Below are 26,918 nucleotides of genomic sequence, written 5' to 3' on the forward strand. Positions count from 1 at the left end.
ATACTAGTGCAGTTTTGCCTATGTACATATTATCACTGTTCACCTGAAATATATTCATTCCCTTACACTGTATAATCCTTATCAACTTTGTGTAACAATTTAGCTTCTGATCAGAAGGGTTAAAGGGAAAATAAAAAAAAGTAAGAAGATTAAGAGATGAAGAAGAAGGAGAAGAAGAAGAAGAAATAAGAGGAAAAAGGGCTGAATACATTAGAAGATAATTGCCATACACTATTATTTAATTTTTATACAACATATCGTCATTTTCTCTAATGTTCTCTCAAGTAAGTTCCTTCTTGGATTTGCGTTTTGAAGAAGCTTTTGATAGCACAGAAACGATGGATTGAAAGCATTTGCAGCTATTCTCGACTTTATCTGCCTCTCTTCGGAAGAGGTTTTCTGGTCTTGAAACTTCTACTGAGTGCACCAGCCGGAATATCTCAACCTTGTTGTTCTGATTGATGACATTTCAAGATTTTTCTCTGAAATTTTCTGCTTTGATAGAAGTTTGGATATATGACCAAGTTGCATTCGGTTGACCATTTATAGCAACTCCAAAATGGATTCCAATGCTAGGGGCTCGGCTGATTGATCTGGCATGAAATGGAAGCTAAAATTAGTCTTTTGAGATTGGCGGCAGTTGGGTGGCATGCCAGCATTTGCCTGGCTGTACAAGATTCCTTTCAGCTCAACTCGAGACAAGATGAATTTTTAGGTTGATTTTATTACTACTTGGAAAATATATATATTATATATATAATGATATGTATGATTCATTTATATTATGAGCTTTGTCTGATCATGAACACGTGCGGGTTCTGGGTTAGAAAGGTATATCTAGGGTTCTCCTGTGGTATATGTCTCTCTTTGTTGAATTTTTTAGTGAAGAAGTTGACAAAGAATGAGAAAAGAAGAATTAATAAATAGTAGATTAGTATTTTTTTTTTTTTTTTTTTGTTGTTGACAGACAGATTTGTAAGTTTAAATGCAATTTGGTTGTTTTCAGTGAGCAAGGATTATATAAATATAATTTCGTGTTTGTCCATGTTTTCAGGGATACCTCCTTGGTAATGTCAAAATGTTGTATCAGTATTGCCTAAAAAACACGCCACACTGTTCTATTTTATGTGTGTCTGGTGCTGCATCACATGGTCAAGTAGCTTCTTCTTCGTGACATATCATATACAGAGAGAGAGAAGAAGACGATGACATCCACCATGATGAAATTACTTATGCGTCCGTCTCTGTCATTAAACACTGCCATCTAGTTCAATAATTTCAAACACAGAGTCCAATAACTATGCACAGTTCACCAATCACAAGCTTTAGAAACATTCCTGCATAATAATCGGTAGGCCAGTCTAATCAACGCAGCCATTTGAAAATCTGAAGTTTGTCACCGGATGCATGGGCAGCCATTCCTAGAAATACATGTTTAAGGAGAGTCTAATCCCTCGCACTCGAATATCTGCCAGCTATTCGCCTTTTTCTTAATACTATATTGAAAGGGTACTAAAATATCATTAAATAGTACTAAAATTTGGGAAACCAGACGGCTAATTAGACAATGATACTGTTTTTGTTTTTGCACATCAATCTGTTGGTTCCAATTATTCTATCTAACTTACCTCAAATGCTAATTACATTATCCATTGGCGCTCAATAATTCTGCTGGCATGTCCCTTAACCCCCACACTCTATTCAACGTCCTAACTATTTGTTATTTAGTCCTATGTTTAGGCCTAGCAAGCTATGTTGCAACGTACTTTCTAGGAAGACGATGCTTAACGACTTCAAATCAACACAATTTTACTCCATGAAATCAGCTTCGGCTTTTTGATCAAAATATGTTTTTTTTTTAATAACAAGTGTTGAGTCAGTTTAGACGCATCTCAAGTATCCTCAGAAGAGTTATCCTTAATAATGGAGTTCGGAGTTAACTTACCATATTCGACTAATCTTCACTCACCGCTATAGTGCGTACCTTAACTAATCTTCAAGCAACCCACTTGTCCCAAGTAAATCATGAACAAAGATCTACATTTACGTCTAGCAACGGAAATGAGCTAGGAGGTGGGTTGAACCATTTGCATTCCCCTGCTTCCACTTACCACTAGCTCATAGGTGGTCAAAATATGTATTTACTTTAACCTCAAAGGGAAAGAAAGAAAGATGGTAATAAAGCAGCCATTTAATTTAAAAATCTTATGCAAATTTAAGAGTAAAGATTCTTTGGTTTTATGTCAAGCAACTGAATTAAAGCGACAACCACATTTGATGATTCCTCTTCTAATGTTTTAAGGCACATGTTAATTTATTCTTTGCTCTATTTTGTCACAAATGTTACTATGTTGGTTATCCTTTATTAATTGTACCCAACTCTCAAAACCACAATCCATACATTGCCATCTCATCATTCTGAAAGCAATGGCCGCTGCCATCAATTTCTCAGGGCAAGCCCTACCACGAAGTGTGGGCTTCAAAGCAAGGGAAGGAATACCCTCATCTCCTTGCCCCAAAAGGTCATGATGCTAAAGCAGCAAAAGATGAATTACAACACTGGAATGTCCATGAGAAGCACAGCAGGGAGAAAACCTCCATAACTGTAGTGTCATCAACACGCTTTGATGATTATGAATCAAGTCCGTTTTCTGATCCGATACGATAGCCGAGTTCTACAAATGTATCAATGAGAGAACTTGCAGGAATTAGATGCTTACATCTCGACGATTGCTGCTTGAGGAATGCTCCTTCCTAAACCATTTAAGGGGAAAAAGGTAACTCTCTAGTCTCCTGTTGTTTTCTATAATTTAACTAACGTACATGCAATATTTTTGTTTCCCAAATGGAACCTAAAATTAGATGCACAGGAAGTTGTGCAATTCTTTGAACAACTTATGGCAAGCATGGGCCGATGTGAAGTTCAATGTCGAACACATTTGTGAAGATGATGACCTTAAGCTGGGGTAAATTGCGCTTAGGTAATATCATCTATCATTGTGTCACCTATATTGCATCTATCTTATTTCTATAACTATATTATTCACGTACGAGCAATTTCATAAATTCAAAGAATTTAACTCAGAATGAAAGGGGCATATATTCCTTTCACCAGAGGATGCAGCTTCTATGAATGCTCAACAGAAGGAGACAGATTACTAATAAAGTAAAGATAAGCAAACATTAAACCTATTGTCAATCGCATTAAGAAAACACAATTTGATTCTAATCAATAATCACAATGCAGGAAAGCCCGGGTTGTAATCGAGTCACCAATCAAACCAGGAGGCATAGTGCTGGTAATTACAAACTTTCTCCTGGCAGTTTATTAATTGTTAGTATTAAACGAGGTGTTTTAATTTAAACAGGTATACTGTAATATTTCTTTTTTTTTTTTCCCCACAATGTGGTGTCTCTATTCTGATGTATCAGACTCTTTTGAAGAATTTGACTTCACTATTTGAGATTTCCCTAAGACAACCGAATGTAAGATTCAAACTCAAGTCATTTACATTTCAAAACCAGAATTTCATACAAAATTCAAAGCATCAAACTGAAGTAGCTTACTGGTTCTACTCAGCAGGGTTACTTAAGAGTCCTCAAGTAATAATACAGTACATAGTAAATCTACACCATGTTTTTGGCGGCTTTTATCAACCCAATTGTGACAGGCTACATCAACATGTGGAACTTCGTGATTCGATTACTTGGCTTTGCACTCAACATTCTAATAAACATTCTAAAGATTTTTCTCAAGTAAAGACTACTTACAAGTTATGCTTTCCTTTGTACACAAGCTCCACGTTAAAGGTTAAAGCTTCATACTCGTAGTCTTTAATCATCATCCTCATGCTACTCCACCATGTTTCAAGCAATGAAGAGCAACCAATGGGCCAATGATAGGAGGAATTGGTGGGGCTTGCTGAAGGCTGCAATAGGCTCTGCATTCTCCGTTGTGATAGCCCTCCACTGTGGAGTCATTATTTACCAGTTTCTTTGGAGTTGTCGTGCCCACTCTATCTGGTTACAATAACACATTGCTGTCATGTAAGAATTTGTATTTGTTGTATAATATAATAAAAGGGCATCACAATTTACAGGAAAAGAAATATACCCCATAATCCTGTGATCGGATAGATTTGTTTCAGTCTCAATTTGTATTTTGCAAGCAACAGTGCAGCAGTTCCTCTCATGTTCTGAGAAATCAGCAATCCTGAAAAGTGAAAATTATAAACTTTCCAAGAGAAATACATCTCGTCAAATTAGACTAAGCAAATTTTCTAGGGCACCAAATGACTAAGCGACTTTCAGTCAAACAATTGGTAAACGTTTTTACATAGGCTCAAAAATCGACATATTTCTTCGAAAAAATCTAAGCAAAACCATAACGAAATAGTTCGATACTTCAAGTGCGACATGAAATGCAATAGAACTAAGTTGATCAACAACAAGTACAAAGGAAGAACATGAGACTGTCCATAGTCCATACCTGCAACTTCGATGTCGAGTTTGGAGCAATCAAGAGAGAAATGCTCTGCGTTTCAGTTAAACGTGGAGAGGTTGGAAGCTTCGAGACTTTGTCACAAACTAATCAGTTGGTACTAAATGGCCCACGTGTCAAATGGGCTCGACCGCATGTAGTATATGGGCCTCATTTTTTATCCCTATTTAGCTCAGTCCGTAATTTTTTTTTTGGGCCTCAAGTTTGATACTAAATACCCCGTTCCATTACTAAGTACAGACTATTTTAAGTCCCCATTGAGCCGGTGTTTACCTTTCACGTCTCAATTTCAAATGATCAGCCAATATTTGTCTCACTCTCAGATATTTGAAGCCTATTCCGTGCACGTATTCAATTCCATCCATAAGTTTTAGCACATTCACATCAAAGATTTGTTAAGCCACCAAATCAAAGTTCTTAATATTCCCAATTTCTCGGAAATGCTTGAAAAAATTATTATTAAAATAAAGTTTGTGTTAGCTCGGTGGACACTGGTACATATTCTGAGGAGGAATTTTGGCCAATGACAGAAGCCATTACGCAAATGGCATTATGATTATAAAGACGTCATCGAATTCAATTACTTAAGTGAGTCATCCTCGAGCCACAATGTTGTATTTCTCGTGCTCCACGTTTCTTATTATCTTCTGTGTGACCGCCCGTAGCCTTCCACGTTAACCAAACATTATGCTATTCCTTTTATGGATATATAAAATAATAAATATTATTGGCACCAATAAAAATATAAGAGCACTACAAGAAAACAATTAAGTAAAATCATATTGGACTTTTGGATTTCTTGATCCATCTTTTAATCTCTTTATCTAATTCTTCATTGCCTCCCACCTCTTCTAGCTCCTGCAAAAGTTGACACGTTTACCATTACCTTGTGCCATATTACTGTACTTTAAAGAAAAATTATTTGTATATGTTCTACTTGAGGTCCAGAAAAACACCATATGGCAAGCCACTGAATTTTTCGTGAATGAATGAGCTGATATGATATGCCAAAAGGGGACAGAAATTAATATAAATTGATTATAAATTATATATAATCAGATAATTAACAGATTATAGCATACTTGATGAGCTGCAGCAACTCTTCTTAAATATGCACGTCTGCTATGGGCCCTACTGGAAATCGACGGTGTACCAGACCATCATGAAACGAACATGTAGGCCATCCCAAACACTGTGTATCCTAAACCCTGGAATTTTCAGCAAGATCGTGTCAAATAACAAGAGATAACTGTTGATAAAACGCCTAAACTACTTCTGTAAGATGCCAAATCAGTGTTCAGAGGATGTTTGACTCTGACTAAACCGACAGAGGTTCAAGATCTAATGCCTCGATTAACAACAAAACCATAAGGAAGAAGGACGTACGGCGCCGAAACAGAGTCCAGGAACAAGGCCTTTGTTGAAGAAGCCATAAGAAAGAAGAGCAATAGCTGGCAAAGCATTAGTTATTGCAAAACATCATTCAGCTCTAAAGAACCGTCCCTTGGTCGATGATGAGACTGCAATATTTCGAACAGAACAATTAAATTAAGTTATTGATTTGAGTTCAATTAACCCTACAAAAAGAGCTCAGGTTGTAAAAGTAATTAAAGTTGATTCTAGAAAACAAACTGACCTTATGCATATGCCATAATGAAGCATGCCATAGAGCTCTATGCGCCCATCGCGCCCAAAACTCCAGCCCACCTGCATTTCAAGGCACCCAGATACAACTCAATCCCAAATAACAGAGTGCGGCAGAGTTACTCTTTCTACAATATTTGACGAGCACAGCTTAATTGCAAGAATTTGTAACTTACAGCGGCACCAACAGAGAGCGCAAATGTACCGAACATTTCTAGAAGTTGCAACTCTCCCCCTGATAAAAGAAGCAATCAAAAACCAAACCAAGAAATAACATAAAGCAATTAAGTCGTGAAACGCTCATTAAATATATCCCAAGAAAGATTAGTACCTCCATTTCCATGAAAATCTGTAATAAACAGCCAAAACTGCCATCGAAGATATGCCAAGAGTAGACATGATTGCAGCAACGAGGTACGTCTGTCTCTCTGATTTTTTCTTGCCCGTCTCTGATTCTGTGTTTCAACAAAATTATTCTTCTCAATTTAACACCACCTTGTTTACTCTTCTCCATGACCAAACAATTCGCAAACTCTTGTTTTTCCGGTTATGATTCATCAGTGTTGAGAGCGAGTAAGGTAATACAGATACGGAGGTAGGTTTTGCCCTCGACAAAATATCGCGACCAACACGATACGTTACAACACTTGAAGTGGATGAAACTCCATCGTCATATTCAAATCAAAGCTAAACCTAGAGAAACCAAAGTTGAAGTCTGGAAATTATACGAAGAAGTTAGAAATGAGTGCAGACACCGAGTGACCGACAGAGATTGAGGGATGGATCAGTTTGAAATGAGGTTTTAATTTTATAGAGGAGGCAAAATGGTGGAAAAGCTGAAGTTAAGCCAGGTGAAGTGTATGGTGACGTCTAACGTAATAAATCTTTTAAGTTACTCGTCGATGTTTGTAAACTCCGAAGGAACACATTACTCGTCGTGTAAGTAATGAGTCCAGCTGTTCATTGATGGTTCTATTTAGCGGAATGCCCTTCTGTTTTGGATCAACTCGGAGTCCGAGAGGATTTCTTTAGTACTATGCTCACCAATCCATCGACGCATCAGTATTTATCTGAATAAATTAAGAGGGATACCTCCCACAAAGAAGACTGTCCATATCATATAAAAAAATAGTACTAAACATTAGCTCAACTACAACTTTGACTCTTAATGGCGTCATGAATCATGGGGGTATTATGGTAATTCCAAAAAATATGTGGGTTACTTTTTATTTTTGTGAAAAGTTAAGGAGATTCTTGTAAATACCTCTTATTTAAATAAAAAGCTTTTATTTCCCGCGCTACGACCTTCGTTTTTAGAAAAATTTCAAAGAGAAACTACTCTTGAAGAAACTGTTCACAATCAGTCAATCATGCATGAAGAGACTGGCTTGCTCACTCTCTCTCCGAAAACCCTGCATCAAAGCGTTAGTTGTCCAGGACAATCTCCCACAAGCTCTCAGATTTTCCCTCTCTGTCTTCTCTTCACTTCTGACAGACCAAATCTAATCTCTTTTCATCAAAAAAGGCCACTCTCTTGACCGCTTTTTATCCAGTATTCTCATCTCTCACTTCACCAAGCTCGGCGATTTTCATCGTTCTTATTCATTCCTCTCCGACACCCAAAACCCTGATATCGTCACATACAATGCGCTCATTTCCGGTTTGGCCCGTTTCAACCTACCGGGACCCGTTTTCAAGCTTTTTAATTGGTTAAGGCTTGAAGGTTTGAGACCCGACGTGTTCTCCTTGAGTTCTTTAGTTAAGGCTTGTGAAAATTTTGAACACAATAAAATTGCTCATGCGGTTTGTTTGAAATCAGGGTTTAGTTCTGGGGCGTTTTTGGTTAGTGGGTTGGTTGAGAATTATGCGAAGTGTGGAGATATTGTATCAGCTAAGAAATGTTTTAGAGAGTGTTTAGAAGTTGATAATGTGGTTTGTACTGCTATGGTCTGTGGGTATGTGTGGAATGGGGAGTTTGAGAAGAGTAAAGAGGTTTTCATGGAGATGAGAGGTTTAGGTTTAGAGTTAAATGAGTTTAGCTTGACCAGTGTGATTGGTGCGTCATTTTGTCTAGAAGAAGGGGAGCAGATTCATGGGTTTAGTGTTAAAGTGGGTTTGATCTGTGGAGGTTATAATCATTTGAATAACGCGATCATGAATATGTATGCTAGGTTTGGGAAAAAAATGGATGCTATTAAGGTGTTTGATGAAATTGCTGAACCGGACGTTGTTTCTTGGACTGAAAGGATTGGAGCTTCTTCTGGTTGGGTGGAAGCCTTAGAATTGTTTAAAGTTGTGTTCTGTAATGATTTCGAGATAAACGAGTATACAATGATCAATGTGTTGTCTGCTGTAGCAAGTGAGAGGATGTTGAAACCTGGGAAACAAATTCAAGCATTTTGTCACAAGGTGGGGTTTCTGGAGGTAGTTTCTGTTGCAAACGCATTAATATCTATGTATATGAAATGTGGGCAAATTTATGATGCCAGACGTGTTTTTGATGATATAAATTGTAGAGATTCTGTTTCTTGGAATTCCCTGATTGCTGGGTATTCTGAAAATGGATTTACTAGTCAGGCTCTTGAGATGTTCTATCATATGCGTGATTGTTCATTGCAACCTGATAATTATACTCTAGCTAGTGTTCTTGACGCTGTGTCCAATTCAAAATCTATGAAGCAAGCAATGCAAATTCATTCACATGTAATTAAATCTGGATTCATGTTGGATGAATCCATAGTTTCTTGCTTGATAATTACATATGGGAAGTGTGGTGGGATCAATGAATCAAAAAGAGTATTTTCTGAGACTGATATGAAAATCGTGGTACATGTTAACGCTCTGGCTACTGCTTTACTATATGTTGGTAGTCATACAGATGCTCTGGAATTCTTTAGAACCATATGGGCCTCAGACCCTCAAGTGGATAGCTCAACTTTCAGTATTGTCCTTAAAGCGTGCGGTGCTATAACAGATCTGGAATGGGGAAGAGCAATTCACTCCCTAGATGTAAAAACTGGATTTGAACAGGATAGCTTTGTTGAAAGTGCTGTTATTGACATGTATTGTAAGTGTGGAAGCATAGAAGATGCAGAGAAAGCTTTCAGGAATATATCAGCAGAGAATTTGGCTGCTTGGAATGCCATGATGATGGGATATGCTCAACATGGTTGTCATCATGACGTATCTAACCTTTTCAACAATATGTCCAAATTTGGAGTGAAACCTGATGAGATAACATATCTTGCAGTTCTCACTTCATGCTGCCACGCTGGACTAGTGAGAGAAGCACACAGTTACATAGATCACATGTTTGAACTTGATGGAGTGATTCCACGATTAGAACATTATGCTTGCGTTGTTGATTTACTTGGCCGAGTAGGACTACTAGAAGATGCAAAGAAGACCATAGATCAAATGCCTATTCCACCTGATGCTCACATATGGCAAATTCTTCTATCAGCTTGCAACAAACGTGGAAATATTGATTTGGGAAGAGTTGCAGCTAGTAAACTTATTGACCTCCAGCCTGATAATGAATCTGCTTATGTTCTCCTTTCAAATCTCTATGCTTCAGCAGGAATGTGGAATGCTGTTGGAAAATTGAGAAAAGAAATGAAAGATAAATTTATCCGCAAGGAGCCTGGTTCTAGTTGGATTCAAGTTGGAGGATCCACACATTACTTTTATGCTGATGATACTTTACATTCCCAAAGTCAAGAAATATACAAGGAGCTAATAAGGTTATATGAGCACATGCAAGCCTTACCAAAATTGAAAAACTGTTCTTTTCTGAATGATTTCTGAACTATTAAGTATGGAAATCATTTGTATCGTTGTGGCGGCCACAACATATAGTACCTTGAAGTTGGATCTGCTTCCAGGACTTTTAGAGATTGCTGGTCATTTCTTAACAGGTTGGAGCTTGTGAAATAAATCATCATACGATTGCATTTGTCACAGGTACATTTTTTTAACCAGGGAAGTGAAAGTGTAAAGTTTGCTTCGTTATTCTGTGAAAACATTAGTTGCTTGTTGTGGTCATCAATGGTGCACGACATTAGATGTACTAAAGAAAATGAAAACGGTTTGACGGAGGTCATGGTAATAATTAAACTTTTTATCTAGTGGCTCTAGCAGTGGTGACATACTTTTAAAAGTTGCAGAATGATAACGGCATAAAACCATAAAGTAATTTGTGATTAAATTAATATAAATATCCCTTTATTAGTTGAAAATTTAAGACCCTGTTTGAATACCTGGCATTCAATTGATCATTTTAGACCATTTCATAGTAGTTCCATCTTCTCTTCCATTAAGCGGATGCCATTGTTCAATATCGGGAATGCAATCAAGTAAGAAGGAACCATACCATTTTCTCCTTGCTGATTAATACGTATCAAAATTTGCAGTATCTTAAATCTGGGAGTACTTGATTGGAATAAGAACCTGATGAAGTGGCTCAAAAAGCAGAAACAAAATCTTCTAGTTGTTTCTCTGCTTTCTTTTGACCTTCTTTTCTCTATTTTTGTCAGAGGCCTCCTGCTAATGCCAATAGTGGCAGAGACTTCAAGGTCCAGGACCTTGTTTTTAACATAAAAAACTTTGGATTAGGTCAACTCTTCTTTATGATAATATATTGTGGAAGTAAAGGATGAAAATGAAATGTGGTACAGGGCAGTGAATAGTGAGATGAGCTGAGAGATGGGAGGGAGGCATGCCAGCACATTGCTGTGTGTGTGTGCACAGGATCTCTTCCAGACCAACTTCAGACAAATTAAGTTCAAGAGGGGATTTGGCAGTTGACTTATTATTGATTCTTGTTTGAAAAAAATGCACTGGTTGCGTGCCCATCTGATTGTGAACTCGTGTGGGTTGAGGAGATTATGCAGATCTTGTTACATTTTTAATGTTCGTATTCATTCATGTCAGACAAAGTGGTTGAGGCTGGATTTTGAAATGTGAAAACGTTGAATTTATATAATTATTTGTTAAAGGATTTGTTTTACCCACCTATGTGGCTGGAGCCAGTGAACTTTTAACGAATGTAAAGAAGGTAGATTAGTGGGAATCGTTCCGTTTTTTCATATTGATTATAGTTAATAGCTTTGTTATTTCTAATACAATGTTGCTCATTATTTCTGGATGGTGGTATTGTAAAGTTAGCTCCATTCCAAGCCAATAAGAAGAGAGAAAAGAGAGTTAAATGCATAACTCCGAAAGTTATTAGTAGTTTTTTTTGTTTGTTTTTATGATCGGAGGTGTTCGGACCAGTTTGCACATATTTTAACTAATCCCTTAGAACCCTGAAACTATTGGTCGGGTAAGAGCTCCAATGGTCACCCTTATTAACAGTGTGGAGACTTGAACTCGAAAGATCATGTTAAATCTCCTCTTTCTCTTTTACCATCAAGGAGACTTGGACTTAAGAAACTATGTTAGATTCTCATTTGCTCTTTTACCTTTAGGCCACCCAATGGTGATTGTTATTAGCAGTATTTGCCATGCACAACCTCCTTTATTTGCCGTTACCACCGGGCTACTCATGGGTGGGTAGACCCTAAATTTCAATCATATAAAGTTGAATTAGCATACAAACTAAATAATGAAAGGTTTGAAATGAGCTCACTCTTTAAATGGACAACACAACTTTTAGGTATTCAAAGAAAGAAAGATTTGATCATGCACAATTCATATATCCAGATGATCTTCATAAATTTCTGTATTTTTTTTTTTTCTTTTTTGGGTGCATTTGGTCATTGTAAGGTGAAAATGGGTTGTTTTTTCAAATTTTTAGATTCTGGGTTGCTTTTTGACTGAATCCAGTTCTGTTGGGTCATTTTAAATAAATTATTTTTTCACCAAAAAAATTAACTTGTAGCATCTTTGTTTATATTACTATACTTTCAGGCTCACTTTGCCGTGGACAAGTTGTATATCCGCTTCCCCCTCTTTTATTTTGATTCAAATTTAGCTCTCTGCGGTAAACAAAAACTTATAAATAAAATCTAATGGAAATTGATAAAACATTGGTAATATCAATCAAATATTCTGTTTAGAATACTAGTGCAGTTTTGCCTCATGTACATATTTATCATCTGTTCATCCTGAAATATATTCAATTCCCTTACTACTGTATAATCCTTATCAACTTTGTGTAACAATTTAGCTTCTGATCAGAAGGGTTAAAGGGAAAATAAAAAAAAGTAAAGAAGATTAAAGAGATGAAGAAGAAGAAGAAGAAGAAGAAGAAGAAATAGACAGGAAAAATGGCTGAATACATTAAGAAGATAATTGCCATACACTATTAATTTAATTTATTATACAACATATCGTCATTTTCTCTAATGTTCTCTCAAATAAGTTTTCCTTCTTGGATATTGGCGTTTTGAAGAAGCTTTTGATAGCACAGAAACGATGGATTTGAAAGCATTTGCAGCTATTCTCGACTTTATCTGCCCTCTCTTCGGAAGAGGTTTTCTGGTCTTGAAACTTCTACTGAGTGCACCAGCCGGAATATCTCTAACCTTGTTGTTCATGATTGATGACATTTCAAGATTTTTCTCTGAAAGATTTTTCTGCTTTGATAAGAAGTTTGGATATATGACCAAGTTGCATTCGGTTGACCATTTATATAGCAACTCCAAAATGGTATTCCAATGCTAGGGGCTCGGCTGATTGATCTGGCATAGAAATGGAAGCTAAAATTAGTCTTTTGAGATTGGCGGCAGTTGGGTGGCATGCCAGCGAATTTGCCTGGCTGTACAAGATTCCTTTCAGCTCAACTCGAGACAAGATGAATTTTTAGGTTGATTTTATTACTACTTGGATAAAATATATATATATATATATATAAATGATATGATATGATTCATTTATATTATTGAGCTTTGTCTGATCATGAACACGTGCGGGTTGCTGGGTTAGAAAGGTATATCTAGGGTTCTCCTGTGGATATTGTCTCCTCTTTGTTGAATTTTTTAGTGAAGAAGTTGACAAAGAATGAGAAAAGAAGAATTAATGCAATAAGTAAGATTTAGATTTTTTTTTTTTTTTTGTTGTTGTTGACAGACAGATTTGTAAGTTTAAATGCAATTTGGGTTGTTTTCAGTGAGCAAGGATTATATAAATATATTTAATTTCGTGATTGTCCATGTTTTCAGGGATACCTCCTTGGTAATGTCAAAATGTTGTATCAGTATTGCCTAAAAAACAAGCCACACTGTTCTATTTTATGTGTGTCTGGTGCTGCATCACATGGTCAAGTAGCTTCTTCTTCGTCGACATGATCATATACAGAGGAGAGAGAAGAAGACGATGACATCCACCATGATGAAATTACTTATGCGTCCGTCTCTGTCATTAAACACTGCCATCTTAAGTATCAATAATTTCAAACACAAGAGGTCCAATAACTATGGTCACAGTTCACCAATCACAAGCTTTAGAAACTTATCCTGCATAATAATCGGTAGGCCAGTCTAATCGAAACGCAGCCATTTGAAAATCTGAAGTTTGTCACCGAGTGCATGGGCAGCCATTCCTAGAAAATACATGTTTAATGAGAGTCTAATCCGCTCAGCACTCGAAATATATCTGCCAGCTATTCGCCTTTTATTTCTTAATACTATATTGTAAAGGGTACTAAAATAATCAATTAAATAGTACTAAAATTTGGGAAAACCAGACGGCTAATTAGATCAATGATACTGTTTTTGTTTTTGCACATTCAATCTGTTGGTTCCAATTTATTCTTAATGCCTCAACCTCTACCCTCAAATGCTAATTATCATTATCATATACCATTAGCGCTCAATAATTCTGCTGGCATGTCCCTTAACCCCCACACTCTATTACAACGTCCTAACTATTTGTTATTTAGTCCTATGTTTAGGCCTAGCAAGCAATGTTGCAACGTACTTTCTAGGAAGACGATGCATTAACGACTTCAAATCAACACAATTTTACTCCATGAAATCAGCGTCTGGCTTTTTGATCAAAATATGTTTCTTTTTTTAATAACTAAGGTGCTTGAGTCAGTTTAGACGCATCTCAAGTAATCCTCAGAAAGAGTTATCCTTAATAATTGAGATGTTCGGAGTTAACTTACGCATATTTCGACTAATCTTCAACTCACCGCTATAGTGCGTACCTTAACTAATCTTCAAGCAACCCACTTTGTCCCAAGTAAATCATGAACAAAGATACTACATTTACGTCTAGCAACGGAATCGAGCCTAGGACGGTGGGTTGAACCATTTGCATTCCCCTTGCTTCACACTTACCACTAGACTACCCATGGGTGGGTCAAAATATGTATTTACTTTTAACACTCAAAAGGGAAAGAAAGAAAGATGGTAATAAAGCAGCCATTTAATTTAAAAATCTTATGCAAATTTAAGAGTAAAGATTCTTTGGTTTTATGTCAAGCAACTGAATTAAAGCGCACAACCACATTTGATGATTCCTCTTCTAATGTTTTAAGGCACATGTTAAATTTATTCTTTGCTCTATTTTGTCACAAATGTTACTATGTTGGTTATCCTTTATTAATTGTACCCAACTCTCAAAACCACAATCACATACATTGCCTATCTCATCATTCTGAGAAGGCAATGGCCGCTGCCATCAATTTCTCAGGGCAAGCCCTACCACGAAGTGTGGGCTTCAAAGCAAGGGAAGGAATGACCCTCATCTCCTTGCCCTCAAAAGGGTCATGCATGCTAAAGCAGCAAAAGATGAAATTACAACAACATGGAATGTCCATGAGAAGCCAAGCAGGGAGTAAAACCTCCATAACTGTAGTGTCATCAACACGCTTTGATGATTATGAATCAAGTCCGTTTTCTGCATCCGATACGATAGCCGAGTTCTACAAATGTATCAATGAGAAGAACTTGCAGGAATTAGATGCTTACATCTCGAACGATTGCTGCTTTGAGGAATGCTCCTTTCCTAAACCATTTAAGGGGAAAAAGGTACATCTCTAGTCTCCTGTTGTTTTCTATAATTTAACTAAACGATACATGCAATATTTGTTTTCCACAAATGGAACCTAAAATTAGATGCTACAGGAAGTTGTGCAATTCTTTGAACAACTTATGGCAAGCATGGGCCAGAATGTGAAGTTCAATGTCGAACACATTTGTGAAGATGATGACCTTACAGCTGGGGTAAATTGGCGCTTAGGTAATATCATCTATCATTGTGTCACCTATATTGCATCTATCTTATTTCTATAACTATATTATTCACGTACGAGCAATTTCATAAATTCAAAGAATTTAACTGCAGAATGGAAAGGGGCATATATTCCTTTCACCAGAGGATGCAGCTTCTATGAATGCTCAACAGAAGGAGACAGATTACTAATAAAGTAATAGATAAGCAAACTATTAAACCTATTGTCAATCGCATTAAGAAAACACAATTTGATTCTAATCAATAATCACAATGCAGGAAAGCCCGGGTTGTAATCGAGTCACCAATCAAACCAGGAGGCATAGTGCTGGTAATTACATAAAACTTTCTCCTAGAGCAGTTATTAATATGTTAGTATTAAACGAGGTGTTTTAATTTAAACAGGTATACTGTAATAGTTTCTTTTTTTTTTTTTCCCCACAATGTGAGTGTCTCTATTCTGATGTATCAGACTCTTTTGAAGAATTTGACTTCACTATTTGATGATTTCCCTAAGACAACCGAATGTAAGATTCAAACTCAAGTCATTTACATTTCAAAACCAGAATTTCATACAAAATTCAAAGCATCAAACTGAAGTAGCTTACTGGTTCTACTCAGCAGGGTTACTTAAGAGTCCTCAAGTAATAATACAGTACATAGTAAAGATCTACACCATGTTTTTGGCGGCTTTTATCAACCCAATTGTGACAGGCTACATCAACATGTGGAACTTCGTGATTCGATTACTTGGCTTTGCACTCAACATTCTAATAAACATTCTAAAGATTTTTCTCAAGTAAAGACTACTTACACAAGTTATGGCTTTCCTTTGTACACAAGCTCCAGCGTTAAAGGTTAAAGCTTCATACTCGTAGTCATTTAATCATCATCCTCATTGCTACTCCACCATGTTTCAAGCAATGAGAGAGCAACCAATGGGCCAATCATAGGAGGAATTGGTGGGGGCTTGCTGAAGGCTGCAATAGGCTCTGCATTCTCCTTTGTGATTAGCCCTCCAACTGCGGCGTCATTATTTACCAGTTTCTTTGGAGTTGTCGTGCCCACTCTATCTGGTTACAATAACACATTGCTGTCATGTAAGAATTTGTATTTGTTGTATAATTATAATAAAAAGGGCATCACAATTTACAGGAAAAGAAACATACCCCATGATCCTGTGATCGGATAGATTTGTTTCAGTCTCAATTTGTATTTTGCAAGCAACAGTGCAGCAGTTCCTCTCATGTATTCTGAGAAATTCAGCAATCCTGAAAAGTGAAAATTTATAAACTTTCCAAGAGAAATACATCTCGTCAAATTAGACTAAGCAAATTTTCTAAGGCACCAAATGACTAAGCGACTTTCAGTTAAACCAATTGGTAAACGTTTTATACATAGGCTCAAAAATCGACATATTTCTTCGAAAAAATCTTAAGCAAAACCATAACGAAAATAGTTCGATACTTCAAGTGCGACATGAAATGCAATAGAACTAAGTTGATCAACAACAATTACAAAGGAAGAACACAGAGACTGTCCATAGTCCATACCTGCAACTTCGAGTGTCGAGTTTGGAGCAATCAAAGAGAGAAATGCTCTGCGTTTCAGTTAAACGTGGAGAGTGTTGGAAGCTTCGAGACTTTGTCACAAACCGATCAGTTGGGTGCTAAATGGCGCTACGAGTCAAATGGGCTCGACCGCATGTAGTGAAACGTTTCATTCCTGATCTGGGCCTCAGTTTTTATGCCCAGTTAGCTCAGTTCGTAATTTTTATTTTTGGGCCTCTAGTTTGATACTAAATACCCCGTTCCCATTACTAAGTACAGACATATTTTAAGTCCCCACTTGAGCAGGTGTTTACCTTTCACGTCTCAATTTCAAATGATCAGCCAATATTTGTCTCACTCTCAGATATTTGAAGCCTATTCCGTGCACGTATTCAATTCCCAATTCCATAAGTTTTAGCACATTCACATCAAAGATTTTGTTAAGCCACCAAATCAAAGTTCTTAATATTCCCAATTTCTCGGAAATGCTTGAAAAAATTATTATTAAAATAAAGTTTGGTGTTAGCTCGGTGGACACTGGTACATATTCTGAGGAGGAATTTGTGGCCAATGACAGAAGCCATTACGCAAATGGCATTATGTTTATAAAGACGTCATTGAATTCAATTTACTTAAGTGAGTCATCCTCGAGCACCAATGTTGTATTTCTCGTGCTCCACGTGTTCCTTATTATGCTTCTGTGTGACCGCCCGTAGCCTTCCACGTGTAACCAAACATTATGCCTATTCCTTTGTATGGATATATAAAATAATAAAATATTATTGGCACCAATAAAATATAAGAGCACTACAAAGAAAACAATTAAGTAAAATCATATTGGACTTTTGGATTTCTTGATCCATCTTTTAATCTCTTTATCTAATTCTTCATTGCCTCCCACCTCTTCTAGCTCCTGCAAAAGTTGACACGTGTTACCATTACCTTGTGCCATATTACTGTACTTTAAAGAAAAAATTATTTGTATATGTTCTTACTTGAGGTCCCAGAAACAACCCATATGGCAAGCCACTGAATTTTTCCGAGTGATGAAGCTGATATGATATGCCAAAAGGGGACAGAAATTAATAATAAATTGATTATAAATTATAATATAATCAGATAATTAACAGATTATAGCATACTTGATGAGCTGCAGCAACTCTTCTTAAATATGGCACGTCTGCTATGGGCCCTACTGGAAATCGACGGTGTACCAGACCATCATGAACGAACATGTAGGCCATCCCAAACACTGTGATTCCTAAACCCTGGAATTTTCAGCAAGATCGTGTCAAATAACAAGAGATAACTGTTGATAAAACGCCTAAACTACTTCTGTAAGATGCCAAATCAGTGTTCAGAGGATGTTTGACTCTGACTAAACCGACAGAGGTTGCAAGATCTAATGCCTCGATTAACAACAAAACCATAAGGAAGAAGGACGTACGGCGCCGAAACAGAGTCCAGGAACAAGGCCTTTGTTGAAGAAGCCATAAGAAAGAAGAGCAATAGCTGGCAAAGCATTAGTTATTGCAAAAACATCATTCAGCTCTAAAGAACCGTCCCTTGGTCGATGATGAGACTGCAATATTTCAGAACAGAACAATTAATTAAGTTATTGATTTGAGTTCAATTAACCCTACAAAAAGAGCTCAGGTTATGTAAAAGTAATTAAAGTTGATTTAGAAAACAAAACTGGCCTTATGCATTGCCATAATGAAGCATGCCATAGAGCTCTATGCGCCCATCGCGCCCAAAACTCCATGCCACCGCATTTCAAGAGCACCCAGATACAACTCAATCCCAATAACAGAGTGCGGCAGAGTTACTCTTTGCTACAAATATTGACGAGCACAGCTTTAATTGCAAGAATTTAGGTAACTTACAGCGGCACCAACAGAGAGCGCAAATGTACCGAACATTTCTAGAAGTTGAACTCTCACCTGATAAAAGAAGCAATCAAAAACCAAACAAGAAAAAACATAAAGCAATAAGTCGTGAAACGCTCATTACAATTATATCGCAAGAAAGATTAGTACCTCCATTTGCCATGAAAATCTGTAATAAACAGCCAAAACTGCCATCGAAGATATGCAAGAGTAGACATGATTGCAGCAACGAGGTACGTCTGTCTCTCTGATTTTTTTCTTGCCCGTCTCTGATTCTGTGTTTCAACAAAATTATTCTTCTCAAATTTAACACCACCTTGTTTACTCTTCTCCATGACCAAACAGATTCGCAAACTCTGTTTTTCCGGTTATGATTCATCAGTGTTGAGCGAGTAAGGTAATACAGATACGGAGGTAGGTTTTGCCCTCGACAAAATATCGCGACCAACACGATACGTTACAACACTTGAAGTGGATGAAACTCCATTCGTCATAGAATTCAAATCAAAAGCTAAACCTAAGAGAAACCAAAGTTGAAGTCTGGAAATTATACGAAGATAAGTTAGAAATGAGTGCAGACACCGAGTGACCGACAGAGATTGAGGGACTGGATCAAGTTTGAAATAGGTTTTAATTTTATAGAGGAGGCAAAATGGGTGGAAGAAGCTGAAGTTAAGCAGGTGAAGTGTATGGTGACGTCTAACGTAATAATCTTTTAAGTTACTCGTCGATGTTGTAAACTCCGAAGGAACACATTACTCGTGTGTAACGTAATGAGTCCAGCTGTTCATTGATGGGTCTATTTAGCGGATGCCCTTCTGTTTGGGATCAACTCGGAGTCCTGAGAGATTTCTTTAGTACTATGCTCACCTAATCCATCGCACGCATCATGTATTTATCTGAATAAATTAAGAGGGATACCAGTCCCACAAAGAAGACTGTCCATATATTTACCACCGTATTTATTTTAGCTAGTAATGATAATGAATCTACTTTTTCAACCAAACAAATTGTCTTTCAATTTTCTCTTCTGTGTTATCCGATGATAACCTTTAATCACTAAGATTAGTATACTTAGAAGGTCTTCTATTCGATTCACAGAAAATATATTTAACATATTTATAATTACGTTGGTCTACTAGACTTGTAGGATACCTAATGGTCTTCTATTCGAGTTACAGAAGAAAACTTATCATAATGTGAAATTATCTTGATCCATTAAATTGTAAGATGTTCTGTAGTCTTAAGGATTAAACAGACTTTAATATTGACCTGATACTCAGTTATCTGAAAAATTGCCTTTCTAATTAAACAGAAACAGAAACGTGATTTCAGAAACACTGAGGAAAATCTGCTTTTTCGACCAAACAAATTGCCTTTCTAAACATACGCAACTCTTTTGAGCTATAGCTAGGCAACACTTTTGTCTATGCGATAACGGCCGAATCGCTGAGAATCTACAGTCAATTGTCAAAACATACATGTCGATATTATTTGATGGGGTCAATTAGGTAAAGCCCAAAGTCTTGTAATTTATCTTGGACATGTCACTGCAGTCTTTCAGGCCCAACTGTCTGTTGTAGCCAAGGCCCAAGGTAACACCGGAAATATTCTGATATGCATGAAGTCAAATTAGGAAGTTTGTCATAAACCTCTTTGGTTTTAAGACAAACAGGGGATGATTGTGGGGATAACAGAGAAAGCTCCTCGAGAATGATGAAGCAGTAGAAAGATCATCAACCTTTTATTTTCTTAAACCAGCATGACAACCTAAACATGATAAAAAAGAAAACCTCTAATCGGGAATAAAAAAGCAAAAGCAAGGAGAAGAAAACACAGAATGTACATTAATTGTATTGAAATCTGCTCTATCACAACTGTGGGAACTTCACACACCAAAGACGCAGCAAAACGCCCTAGCTCATTGGGTTGGTGGCATTTTTAAATTATCTAGAACAAATATTCAACCAACAGTTCGATGCTAAACCCTAAAAAACTAGCCATCATAGTTCATGTCATAGACTTATGAATTATCAATCATTAAAATTAAAAAGAGACATGGTGCAGGTTATGTGATCGGATAATATTGGTGAGAATCTAAACAAATTAAGTAGAATCTTAAAACTATTTAAATTGCAGTGATATCATAGCTGGATTTGCAATAAACCACCATTCATATTTGAAGTACGTACTGCACTACGCAATAACTGGCATGTCCTCGACTTTGGCCAAAAAATATTGTTTTGGTAAAGAAAGAGGGGGTATCATCGTATGGATTCTAAAGGATTAATATCCTCTTGTTTTATTGTTCCGTTTATGATTATGGGTTTATGGATGTACTGAACTCAAATATAAAGCTGTACTACGTCACTGAGGCTGAAAAAGAAAAAGATATCATCCTTTTCCAAAAGAAAAAGCAAAGACAGTTGGGATATGCTGTTGAGATCACTTATAGTAAGCACGAACCACATAAATATAGGCTAAAAGACATGGTCAAGAAAATTTCTGGTGTTTCTCCACTAAGTGCAAGGACCCCGTGAAAATATTCTACAAAAAATGATAATGGCGGGCCAAAACCAAGGCCTTTAATACATGCAGTGGTAGCGAAGTTTCTAGTGCTATTATTGTTGAATAGATCCCACTACGCCGCATTTACCAATTTGGGGTTGTCTATATCGTCATTGATCAGGCCTCTGATATTCTTACCCTTTCAGCGGACATTTACCTCCAATTCAATATCAATCACAATCAGGTCGTTTTCATCAACAAAGAGGAGTTTTTCTATTTCATTTTGATTCTTTACAGTAATGATCTGCATATCTTAACCTGTTGTCTAATCATTCTTTTGGAAGAGCATACCAAAACCAAATCTTGAGTCGGGTTCTACTCTGTGGTTAGAATTAATACAGCTAAGCATGCCACCAGAAGGAACTTCATTCTTCAAGTCAGAAGGGTTTATCTGATGAAGTAGGTAACCCTTTTAGGAAATATCTACTGCTCATGGCCTCAGATTTAGCCCCACTTTTCAACTTTTACCTATCTTCAAAATAGACATTCAAATGTGTCATTGTCGGGCCATAGACATTATAGTTTTCATCAGCTACTGCAAAAGGTTGAGACATATGGGCTCTCTATAAGTGACTATACCCTCGACAATTTCATGGCTATGGTTCAGTCTCTCCCAACTTCCCAGGACCTGATACACAAAAGATTCCTAATTTAATCATTCGAACCTCGATTTTATAACAATTAAGTTACAATTGTCAAAACTATTTTCCCAACAACAAAAAAACAAAAAAACGGTTTTTGGAAAATAAAAAAGGGGCCATGTTCCCATCGAGGATATTCAAGGACCTAACCAGATTGTACAGGCACTGATTTTGAAGGGTCAAATATGAGTATCACTAATTTCTTATCTAAGCGCCAAAGGAGGTGTTAGGGCCAAAAATCGTCGTTGACCCAAATAGAAGAACGGGACTGAATGAGGAAGAGACCAGGCCCAATCCCGATGCGATCCCATCCAGATTAGGCCCATTTGATATGAGATACAGTTGGCCCAAACTATCGGGTCCGTGCCTCCAAATCCAAATTCATTTCATGGATCTATGAGCAAGTCTAGAGCCCACGGCACCCACAGATCACTTTCCTATTTCAGATCAGTCTCCTATTCGAGGTCACCTTCCTGTTCAGGTCACTTTCCTACTCGAGGTTACTTTCCTGTTCGAGATCACCTTCCTATTCAAACACTAGTAAGATAGTTCACCACTGCCCTAATTCCTCTAGAGTTTGTATTAGAGTCACGTTGGGACTCCTACTCCCATCAGGACTGGGAGACCAGACTGTCACTATATAAGCAGAGGTCAACCCTCTCACAAGGGAAAGGAGATTACATTACACCTTTATACCCGAAGCTCATACTTGAGAGCTTCACATCATCGTCATAGTCACAGTCCCCGACTAGACTTCCGGTAACCTCTCTACTCCCTAGCCTTCACTATACTAGCCTTTTTCAGCTTTGCTGACTTGAGCGTCGGAGTGCCTAAGACAAACACCACCCCGGTGTTTTCCATTCGCTTCACGCATTTGTTTTTCTACGTGTGTAGGTGCAACAGATCGCTAGTGGCCTCAACTTTACGGGATCAGACCCCCTTCCGTACAAGTAGATTTTTACGTCTACAGGTGGCTCGTCGATGAACATAAGTAAAAAATTTTCCACTGGCCTCGGCCTGCAAGTTCCCTTTCCCGAACTATATACGTAAATGATCATTCTTGTTTTAAGCCTTAACATTTTATTTGAGGATCGAATACAATTCATCGATGGGTCCAGTTGCAAACAGTTCGTGGCCAACCAAAACTTTAATCTTCCTTTATATGTTAATTTGATGTTTAAAGCCATTCCTTTATCTTGATTCACATATCCATTAATTGATTACGATATACCTCTATAGCTTGCTTCTAATTGAATAAAATATTGCGGTTTAGGCCCAAGCCACATAATCCTGTCGTGATTGATGATAGTTATTCATGGCTAGGCAACAGTGCATCCGATTTTGAATCTTTTCTTTTGTGACTTTTATATATAGTGATGTATAATCACCTTTATATAGAGTGGACGTGGAAATTAATTACTTGCTTAGATTGTGAGATTGAAGATCATCAAGTCCTGCCTAGTAGATGCCACAACCCTCCAGCAGTCTGGGGCCAGTGTTAACCGTGTATTAAGAAATTAAAAAAATCTGTGTGCTAACAAAGGATTAGTCAATTGACTTGTCAACAGTAAAAAGAAATTGATGCCACTAACTTTTAATTAATGAACTTAATATTGCTTTAAATTGTTGATTAAGTCTACTGATTCGACATTTCACCCGCCAACACTGTGAAGCGACAGTTGAAGTGTCATTTTGACTATCTTAATTTGCATGGCTTTAATTGATTAGTGTATGCTAATACATTTAAGAAAAAAGTAATTGCACAGCTTGCAGATATTATACATATATAAGCCTTACTAGAATACTGGATAACATATTACCCTAATCTTTTAACCCTCAGATTATTTATAATCAAAGGTCCATGGACCAAAAAGCATGATCCAAGGGTTGTTCTTCTTAGATTACGGTCTTAATAATATAGTTCCATGATACAGTAGCTTTCTTTTTCTGATACTAGTTAGCCAGACTGCTAGTTAATAATCAGCAATTCACCAGTTGTTTTCGGAATAGCAAGGGCCGAATCTTATGTTTTTTTCAACTGCACTTCATGTTCCAACAAACAGAAAGTATATATAGCTGCTGAAGTTTTCATACATTATTTTATACTTTGTTTATGAAGGATTTGAAAAGACTACAGACAATGAAATGCTAATGCATTTCTAATGAAAAGAAACAGATATATACACCACCTCGGGTATTGATTTCTTTTTCACCTTCTTACTTCTAGACCACAAAGTATCCCCATGGACTTAATTAAGATTTGCCTGTTAGTTAATTACTTCTAGACCATTAATATGAAGTATGCATATGCAGTTGGTCAAGCTAAAATTCTATTATCCAGCTCATCGTATTGCTGACCAGCTGGTAGTAGCTAAAATCTATATGTTGATCATATATTCACGTATCTGAAGAAAGAGGGTTATGTAATTAAAGATTCCTGTAATTCTTCGTATGCATGACCAAAGCATTCATAGCTAGGATGCTCCTTTTCAACATCAAACTTAATTCTAATGCAATCCTGACAAAATTGGGTCTAACTACTCAATAATGAGCATAAAAGACCAACTAAGCATGATGCATTATATTAACAATGAAAATGCCCATACATATATATGTATCTACATACATACATGATCAAAACACACTATAAATTAGGGTTTTTACCTTTCCTCTCTCGTTACTTGTAATATTTCGATAATTAAACAGATCTAAAAGCAGCCATGAGTAGAGGTGGAAGCTATGGCGGCGGACAAAGTTCCTTAGGCTATTTGTTTAATTCTGACGAGAAACCAACCAAACCTCCGCCCTCGCAGACTACTGTTATCATTCCACCGTATGGTGTTGATACCACCACAGAGAACACTCCTGATGTTCAATCTTCTGGGAAACAAAACTTTTCAAACAACTACCAAAGGGCTCAAGGCCAGAACACAGGCAACTTCATAACTGTGAGTTCTCTTCATGATACTTAATTATAAAGAAGTGGATTTTTTATTTTTTTGTGATTTTGTTTTACCAACTACTTGAAATGTTTTTCAGGATCGTCCTTCAACAAAAGTTAAATCAGTTCCTGGTGGAGATTCCTCACTGGGGTACTTGTTTGGAGATAAGTGATGTTGATTGTTTCTTTTCTGCCTAAGAATAGCTGCTTTGTGGGATTTCAATAACATGTAAAAATAAGGGATTCAGTTCTCATCAGTACTCTTTCGAGCTCATGGTTATCCTTCTAGTTTATTATATGCATGTGTGCAAGAAAAGCAGTTTGTGTTAGTCTATGAATCTACAAATAATTGTATTTCAGTAATCGTCTTGTTTGGGTTTTTTTTGTATGACCAGATATGGAAAGAAGGAAGGGAGATCCCTTTCCATTTTAGTTCATTTCATGCTTGCTGCTTGCTTCTAAAACGATTATATGTTAATATTAAAATTAAGTTCTCATCGATGCTTAGTTATTTTTTTTTTTTTTTCTTTTTTTATACATATTAAAGTTTAAAGACTAAAGGTCTCTGAGTTTGAAATCTAAACTAAACTATAGTTCTTCCATTGGCGTGTTTATCAATGGACAAATTGATTATATATCATTGTACTTTAATCTATTTAATATGCTCATGGGAAGTGGAATCAATAGACAAATGTTTCCTACCGGGGACCTTTTTCTTTATTTCTTCAGAAACTCAGGAATGTCAGGCAAGAATCAACTTCATACTTTTATATAATCTCTTACCTTATCTTATCTTAGGCGTCCTTGCATCTACATGTATATATATAAGGGAAAATAATACGGTCACCAAAAGGAGTGTACCGAATTCATGCATCGAATGACGTAACGGAATCCTGACCATTGATTAATTATAAATTAATATTAATTGACAGTCAGGATTGCGTCACATCATTCGGTGTACTCCTTTCGGTAACTGTAGCATTACTCACGGTAACTGTAGCATTACTCATATGTAAGAGCATCTGTTCTTTATTTTAAAGAGTATCTTTCATATAAATAAAGAACATCTTCATTAATTTTTAAATATCAATAACACAATTTTTATTCAAACCCAATAGACTCTTTAAATTTAATGAAGATGTTTTTTATTTTTAAGAAAGAGACTTAATAAGAGAGAGAATTTATAAATAAAATATATAGGAACTTGTAGTTTATTAATTAAAATTAGGATAGAGAGCGAAATTTGACTCTCTAAATATGGAGAGTCAAACTCACTCTCTAATTTATATTTTAAAGATAAAGAGTCTGTTGGACTCTTATTTTTATGGATAAACTCTTTATAATAAAGAGTTTGAGTCATATAAATAGTCTTTTAAAGATGTTAGAATCCTCTGGAATATATAAAAACATAGCATTAGTTCTTACATTTTAGTGCAGTTAATAACTTCATATCTTTTCATATATAATCGTTAAACTTCACCAACTCATCTCGTAATGGACTAATTAATAATTCCTATGCACAAATAAGGGTTAATAAAACAGTACTTGTTTATGTTCATTAATCGACAAAGTCTATATGTCCAAGATTTATATTTCCTTACTTGTTTTCTTCTCTATTATCAGTTTTTTGTGTGTTAGCTGATTATTGAATTAAATTAAATAACATTAAGTGAGAAATAACTATTTTATACATAGAAAAGATAAACATATATATCTCAAACATTTTTTTTTTTTTAGCGGGGTGTCCGGGCTAGCTTACACGCATCTCAACTAATTCCTTGAGATCCATTGAATATCCTACAAACCCAATGTTCTAAAGTAAGTTACAAATGTGATAGATAACTTAAAGGTTCGAATTCAGGGAATCAATGTATTAAATAGTTTGAGAGATATTGACATTATTTTTTTGCATATAATTAGTAGACCTGAAGATTGCCGCAATACTTCACTCCAATGGATAGAGTATTATTAACTGTCAGTCATGGTATGATGCATGGTTTTGCC

At 36.5% G+C, this 26,918-nt stretch overlaps 3 protein-coding genes, 1 long non-coding RNA gene and 2 pseudogenes across 4 annotated transcripts; 4 read left to right on the forward strand and 2 right to left on the reverse strand.

The window, feature by feature from the left end:
• The first annotated feature begins 3,088 nt into the window (after nucleotides 1-3,088).
• LOC116110094 lies at nucleotides 3,089-3,464 on the forward strand. Its single transcript, XR_004124850.1, has 3 exons — nucleotides 3,089-3,166; nucleotides 3,248-3,299; nucleotides 3,433-3,464. It is a non-coding gene; the product is annotated as an uncharacterized LOC116110094 (long non-coding RNA).
• A 1,814-nt stretch (nucleotides 3,465-5,278) lies between these two features.
• On the reverse strand, nucleotides 5,279-7,205 carry LOC116107656 (annotated as a pseudogene).
• A 314-nt stretch (nucleotides 7,206-7,519) lies between these two features.
• Nucleotides 7,520-10,061, forward strand: LOC116109911 (putative pentatricopeptide repeat-containing protein At3g25970). The gene is given in 1 exon segment (XM_031396176.1): nucleotides 7,520-10,061. A coding segment is annotated over 1 exon segment (2,433 nt). The 3' UTR covers nucleotides 9,953-10,061.
• Nucleotides 10,062-14,696: 4,635 nt separating this feature from the next.
• LOC116109998 lies at nucleotides 14,697-16,274 on the forward strand. Its single transcript, XM_031396272.1, has 6 exons — nucleotides 14,697-15,123; nucleotides 15,220-15,334; nucleotides 15,440-15,521; nucleotides 15,605-15,656; nucleotides 15,798-15,852; nucleotides 15,950-16,274. Exons 1-6 carry the CDS (start codon nucleotides 14,761-14,763, stop codon nucleotides 16,126-16,128), a joined length of 846 nt encoding a protein of 281 aa, XP_031252132.1. The 5' UTR covers nucleotides 14,697-14,760; the 3' UTR covers nucleotides 16,129-16,274.
• Nucleotides 16,275-17,080: 806 nt separating this feature from the next.
• Nucleotides 17,081-19,376, reverse strand: LOC116110547 (annotated as a pseudogene).
• A 5,227-nt stretch (nucleotides 19,377-24,603) lies between these two features.
• Nucleotides 24,604-25,351, forward strand: LOC116112446 (protein SPIRAL1-like 5). The gene is made up of 2 exons (XM_031398610.1): nucleotides 24,604-24,921; nucleotides 25,013-25,351. Exons 1-2 carry the CDS (start codon nucleotides 24,694-24,696, stop codon nucleotides 25,085-25,087), a joined length of 303 nt encoding a protein of 100 aa, XP_031254470.1. The 5' UTR covers nucleotides 24,604-24,693; the 3' UTR covers nucleotides 25,088-25,351.
• Nucleotides 25,352-26,918: the final 1,567 nt, after the last annotated feature.

The sequence above is a fragment of the Pistacia vera genome, unplaced genomic scaffold, assembly GCF_008641045.1.
Source record: "Pistacia vera cultivar Batoury unplaced genomic scaffold, PisVer_v2 Contig101, whole genome shotgun sequence".
NCBI classification, from domain to species: domain Eukaryota; kingdom Viridiplantae; phylum Streptophyta; class Magnoliopsida; order Sapindales; family Anacardiaceae; genus Pistacia; species Pistacia vera.

Coding starts and splice junctions, on each gene's coding strand:
- LOC116109998 (XM_031396272.1), top strand. CDS start 14,761: ATGGCCGCTGCCATCAATTTCTCAGGGCAAGCCCTACCACGAAGTGTG. Junction 15,335..15,439: donor TGGGGTAAATTGGCGCTTAG/GTAATATCATCT, acceptor ATTTAACTGCAG/AATGGAAAGGGGCATATATT. Junction 15,522..15,604: donor GGAGACAGATTACTAATAAA/GTAATAGATAAG, acceptor ATCACAATGCAG/GAAAGCCCGGGTTGTAATCG.
- LOC116112446 (XM_031398610.1), top strand. CDS start 24,694: ATGAGTAGAGGTGGAAGCTATGGCGGCGGACAAAGTTCCTTAGGCTAT. Junction 24,922..25,012: donor ACACAGGCAACTTCATAACT/GTGAGTTCTCTT, acceptor AATGTTTTTCAG/GATCGTCCTTCAACAAAAGT.